Source organism: Zootoca vivipara, chromosome 1, assembly GCF_965207765.1.
Source record: "Zootoca vivipara chromosome 1, rZooViv2.hap1.1, whole genome shotgun sequence".
In the NCBI taxonomy this organism is placed as follows: Eukaryota; Metazoa; Chordata; class Lepidosauria; order Squamata; family Lacertidae; genus Zootoca; species Zootoca vivipara.
Window position 1 is genome coordinate 38878362 of NC_142582.1, and position 6216 is coordinate 38884577.

General features: G+C 39.8%; 1 protein-coding gene across 6 annotated transcripts in view; it reads left to right on the forward strand.

The window, feature by feature from the left end:
• Nucleotides 1–6216, forward strand: part of ZRANB3 (zinc finger RANBP2-type containing 3) — a 40698-nt gene that overhangs the window by 32488 nt on the left and 1994 nt on the right. For all 6 annotated transcript variants that reach the window (XM_060279413.2, XM_035130520.3, XM_060279408.2 and 3 more), the window contains exons 15-18: nt 771–862; nt 2282–2383; nt 3540–3685; nt 4135–4281. In XM_060279413.2, the coding sequence (XP_060135396.2) occupies nt 771–862; nt 2282–2383; nt 3540–3685; nt 4135–4281 (487 nt within the window). The remainder of the gene's footprint in view (nt 1–770; nt 863–2281; nt 2384–3539; nt 3686–4134; nt 4282–6216) is intronic.

The following is a 6216-nucleotide window of genomic DNA, read 5'->3' on the forward strand; positions in this document are numbered from 1 at the left end:
CCAGAAGTGGTGATCAAAGGGTGGTATTCAACTAAGTTTTGTTCAGAGTAGACCCAGTGAAATTGATAAAGATGACTTAAGTCCATTAATTTCAGTATGTTGAATACCACCCACATTGTGTGTGTGTGTGTGTGTGTGTGTGTGTGTGTGTGTAAAATACGCCTTATATATACATCTCTGAGATCACAAATAATTCTGCACATGAAAAAAGCCTTGTGAGAGTTCAGAGATGGTGAAGCAATTGCTCCCAGTAGATTTGGGGGTTCTTTACAGAATTGTGGTTTGTATTCTAGCAATTTGAGCATATTAAGAACAACATTTTTAATATGTGCTTCTTTAAGGAAAATTTTTGTAAACAAGTAAAGCTAACTTACTTAGGTTTAGCAAAGTGAGATAAAGTTACAAAAATGTGCCATGAAACACACTGCTGTTTAATATAGAAAACCAACAAAGGATCCGTTTGCCCACACCCTCACTCCCAAAGGCCACTGCTGAGACTTGGACCTGGCACAGGTTGCCTTGAGACTGCTATGCCAGTGTTTCATGTCACACTTCTGTTTGGCACAACTGTCTTACACAAAAGTGATTATGCCACGAGATCTCCATGCTGGTTCATGAAAACTAAAGCTTGACACAAACTGGTGGTAAAGGAAGAGTGAGAGCTTTCCTGCTCATTGGGTAGAAAATGCCTGTGCTATATTGTCTTATCTGCTCTAAGGAGAAGAAAGGGGAATGAGTTTTGATGAAAGTCGTTTCACTTTTATTTATAGAGCATACAGAAGCACCGGAATCATTCCCAGCATATTCTGGCCTGAAGTTCTGTGCAAGTAGGAACACAGACAGAATTCATGTCTACACAGTGGTAGGGTGCTGCTGCTGCTGCTGCTGTTGTTTGCTTCAATCCAACCTGGAATATTATGCAATGGTTCCTGCCCTTTTCTCCCTTCTGTAGCCTGCTGTTCTCTCCCAAAAGACATTCCTATGGACTGAAGGACCCTTTAAAAGGGGATGCAGCATGGGAAGTTGTGACAGGACGGCAGATTCGCAGTACAGGTAAAACTCAGAAAATTAGAATATTGTCGAAAATTGCATTTATTTCAGTAACGCAACTTAAAAGGTGAAACCAATATATGAGAGAGATGCATGACGTGCAAAGCAAGATATGTCAAGCCTTTATTTGTTGTAATTGTAATTATTTGTCGTTAGGCGGGTCAATTATAAATGGAATGTAATTAATGAAATGTAAGAGTGATGTTTATTTTTGTATTATTGTAACTATTTGTTTTACTACTGTGGAATGTCCAAAAGAAAGCATTTGTAAAAATTTAAAGAAAAATAAAAAATAATAAGTGGCACTACTGAAATAAATGCACTTTTCGACGATATTCTAATTTTCCGAGTTTCACCTCTATTTGCTGTAAAAAAAAACTCAAAACTGCATTCAGAAGAACATGGTAAAGTCTTTGCTGGTTTGATGCCTTGTTTATTTGCAGGAGTGGGATGCGTTGCTTCACGGCTTCCCCTTGCTCCACGACAAGTTGTAAGCTTGGGGAATTTGTCATGAAGCAAAGGGAAGTCATAAAGCAATGCACCCCGCACCTGCAAATAAGGCATCAAACCAGCAAAGACTTTACCATGTTCTTTTGAATGCAGTTTTGAGTTGTGTTTTATAGGAAGGGGGATTTGGCAGAAATCAAAGGGACACCATGAGAGGGGAGGATTAGGAGAAACTGGGGACATATCCCATGAACGCAAAATTGCCTTTGCGGTCATGCTGGTCCCTGTTAGATCCAAGTCATTGCATTCACTGTTGTATTGGGAGCTTCTGGCCTAATGATGGGGAAAACACACTACAAATAACTTGTTTCTTCATGGCCTGTTGTAGGGTTCTTTTCTCTCTCTCTCAGTGTAATATATTTAATGTGGTTTAAAGTAGGCTTCTTTTCTGTAGAAATGAAAAAAATATCAGTACATCCTAGATTAGGTTAAAATGGTCTTACGCTGTAGGACCATCTGTCATTGTCTCATCATCTTTGATGTCTTGGGGTGGTTCATAAACATTTCTACTGCTCAGGGCTAAGGTATCAGCAAACTAGAATGTTGGCAATGGAACTGCAGTGAGGCAAATGAATTTTGTTGTTGGTTTATTGTAAGAAGCAGTTCTGATGAGTAATTGACGATAAATATATGGTAGGAAAATCACCAACTTCCTTGAAACCTTCGGATAACCGAATGCCTTCCTGATTTAGGAGACTTAAATACATTTATTTGATCCATCTAGGATGGGGAGCCCCTGAACTGTAACTTCATTCCGCTGGATATAAAATTGGACAACTGGGAAGATTTACCAGCGTGCTTTCAACAAAAACAGAACCGTTCATTGGTAAGATCAATTGCTGCAGTTATAAATAATGCCCAGGGTGTATGCTTGCAGTTTTCCATGTAAGTAACAAAATGTTCTGCCTTGGTGTCAGGTTTTCAGTTATTAGCTAGGCATATACAGATCTTAATTGCTTTTTTTTAGTGGAATGTGTTTCTTGGGAGGGGGAGGAATATCACACTTCCCTTGTCTGTGCATATACTGAAGTGCATAATTAAATTGCCCATCTGCAGAATTAGGAACTCAATTCTGTTGTCAGTCATCAGTCATTTTTTTTAAAAAAAAATAATATTTTAGCACTGCAATATAATGGGTAGAGAAAGGGTTTAAAAATAAAACAGTAAGACTTCACAGGGTACATGCAAATAACATTAAGAATTAACTTTTGTTCCTGTTCACTTTGGTTTTAAACTGTTAACACATTCCAGCCAGGAAAATGCATCAAGATGGGTAGAAAACAGGGCTGGGGGGGGGGGTCCAGTGTTCAAAACTCCCGTTGTTCTAGGCACATTCTGCAATTCCAGCTACTCAGAGACTGGAGAATAGACCCTCTTAAGAATATTAGGGAGGTGGGCAGGGGAAGGACTAGACCATGTGAAAAATGAACATAAGATTTTAGCTGCAGTTCATTCATTTTCAGCTTTGTATTCTTGTTATAAAAAAGCATGCCTAGACATTCTGTTGTTGTGCCTGCAACCTAGGTTTAAGGTGCCATTTAGCTCCTAGCTAACTTTCAGTACGGTGGTGTACATGTCTACTCAAAAGTAAGCTCCTTTGTGTTTAATAGGGCTTAAAACCAGGTAATACAGGATAGAAGCTTAGGCTTTTGTTCAGTTGCTGTTGGGAGAAAAACAGGATCCTTGTGCTTTTAACAGCTATATGGCAAGCACAATTTCAACAGGTTAGGTATTTTCTAGTATGGAAATACAGTTATAAGAATATGTACAGGTTCCACCTATTTGTTGCTTTATTTGTTTTATTTTGCTGCCTGCCGGCCACCTAGAACAATTGGCTTTTTCTTGTATTTATGCTCCATAAAGATACTTTTAAAAATATATTGCCAGCCAACATTATGCCTTCTGGAATACAGTGTGAAGAACTCTCAAAGAGCCAGAGCTTACAGGTATCAAACTTTATTATGGTTTTTTTTCTCCTCCAGATACTGAGGTTTGTAAGAGAATGGAGTGGTCTAACAGCCATGAAGCAAAGAATTATCAGGAAAAGTGGCCAGCTATTTTCTAGCCCCATTCTTGCTGCTGAAGAGCTGTTGTCAAAACAACAAGCCAAGCTCAGCAGTACCAAACGGTGTGTGCTAACAGCCTCTTTTTCACTCTGGTAGAGGGATGGGAAATAAATCACCTTAATGATGCAAACATGATTTAAATTACAAGCTGGTTTTAACTTTGTTGGTTTGATATAGTAGGCTCTTCATGGTTTTGCATGATAAAATGTGGGGAACAGTGAGAGAAATAGGTTTAGCAAAAACAGTGCGAAAGGATTCAGAACTCATGAATCCCTATGTTATTACAATAGAAAATTAAGTAATTCATCACCCTGATGATAGTTTTCATATCAATGTAATAATGGATTTTATTTAAAATAGAACAGAGAAAGCTGCTAGAAATTATAGTTTTCCAGATTGCATGTGGAAAACAGGGATTACCTTGAGATGAGCAGTTCCTCAAGAATTCTGCATCTCAACATGTTTTGCGTTGACCCACAGGCTAAAAAAGAAATGTTTCCTCTGTTTCTAGGTACATAACAAAAGAGGATGTAGCGGAAGCTTCACTAAAGAAGGCTGACAGTATTGGGGGCAGTGTTCGTATAGTTACTGAAAAAAAACCAGTTGCCTTAAATGGCCACACTGCCTCTGCTGGGGGAAAGGACAACAATTCTACAAAGTAAGTTTCAAGTATGCAAGTTAACACTAATTTCTGTAGGTTGCATCTGCTAATGCAGTGAGACTTCCTCCCCTTTCCCTGATCTAGAGGCTCCCCATACAGCTTTTTTGGAGTGCATGGGGGGGGGGGAGATCCAGGCTAGAGGACATTCCTTTGCTCTAGTCTAATGTGCAAAAGAAATGGCAACATTGGAGAAAGCCCCACGTCCCTCATTTTCAAACTATTAGTCAGTTCTTGACAGCTGGACACCTTTGTTAATCAAAACCGATCTTTTTCTAACCAAACACATGAAAGTAATTTTCCATTACAACTGCCATTATCCCCAGAGAGTGTCACCAACGACCAGGGATGATGGTAGTTGTCTTTGCAGATGAAGTGGTGGAAAAGTTAAATGAGCCCTTTAGTGTAGGATGAGGGCCAAAAAATTGAAGCTGAATCCAAACAAAATGGAAGTACTTTTGGTGGGTGGTTCATCTGTTCAAGGTGGTGTTCTGAATGGCCCTGTGCTCCCCTTAACATAGATGTCTGCAACATGAGGGTGCTTACAGACCTAGCTATTACTTGAATCATCTTTCTGCAGCCGAGTACAGTTGCTGTGGCCCCTCCCAGACAGAGAGCTTTGTGGTGGTTATCCATGCCCTGGTAACCTCCAGGCTAAATTACTGCAATGTGTTGTAAATGGAGCTGTCTTTGAAGACAGCCCAGCAATTGCAGTTGGTAAGAATGATAGCAGCAAAGTTAATAACTGGGATTGTTTGCCGGGAGCGTATCATGAAGGACATAGAAAACTGCTTATGCTGAGACAGATAATTGGTCCTCTTGGCCAGTAATTTTGACATTGACTGGCAGCAGCTGTCTAGCACTTTGGAGAAGTCTCCACAAACCCTACCTGCAGATGCCAGGGACTGAATCTGGGAGTTTGTGCATCAAAGCATACATTATTTTGGTTAAAAGGAAAATACTTTAGTGGTATAATAAAAAGAGAATTCCTTGGGTGCATAAGATCCATGTTCGGGACTAGTACTCTTTAGTGAGAGCCCCAGCAGGGATTTAAAATCATAAAACATGCAGCAAAGCATGGAAATATAAGCCGTTAGAAGGGATATTTTAAAGGCTTTAAGTTCCCACTTCCCTTGGCTTGGAAAGAGACCACATGTTTGGTAAGTTGAAGATGGTTTACTTACAAACTTCTCAAAGGTCAGATTCATGTGCTCTTCCATACAGCAGCAAGACAGGCAGCAAAATTTAGGTTAGTTCCAGGGTGTAAATGTTTTTAAATTGTTTGTATAGAAACACAGAGCTTTCTTGCTAAAGCCACATGGTCTAGACTTAGAGCAACCAGCCCAGACATCCTTACTGGTAGGGTTCACATGGTGTAAAGTGAGAGATCAGAGTGTTTGATAGCCCTTCCTCCCAAGGTGAAGGGGGTGTGACCTCTATGGTCCTAACACTTTCATGCATTAATTGGAGTTACTATATGAGGCTGGATACATCCCAGAGTTTTGCTTGCTGGTGCTTACTCTATTGATTGTTGGTCTGTTTCTGAAGTGCTGATGCTTACCTTCAAAGCGTACATAATGTGGACCTGAAGGAATGCCTACACCTGTATGTGCCTGTACATTTGTCACCTTCAAAGATTCTCTGGTTAGCTTCCCTATCTTAAGATGAAGCAGGTGGCAACTGAGAGAGCACATTCTTGCTTGTAATGCCTGAGCATTACCAGAGAGACTTACCTGGCAGCATTTTTTATGTCTTCAGTACGAGATGACCTTTTATTTTCCCAGGCTTTTACCTCGTTATGTTAAGCTTCTTCAACTTCTTCCCCACCCCCTTATATTTTATTGAAATTTAAGTATGGGAGGTGCCCTGGAAACTTAATGGTGGGTTACAAATTCTTTTAAATAAATAAACCAAATGGGGAAATTGTTCTTGCAC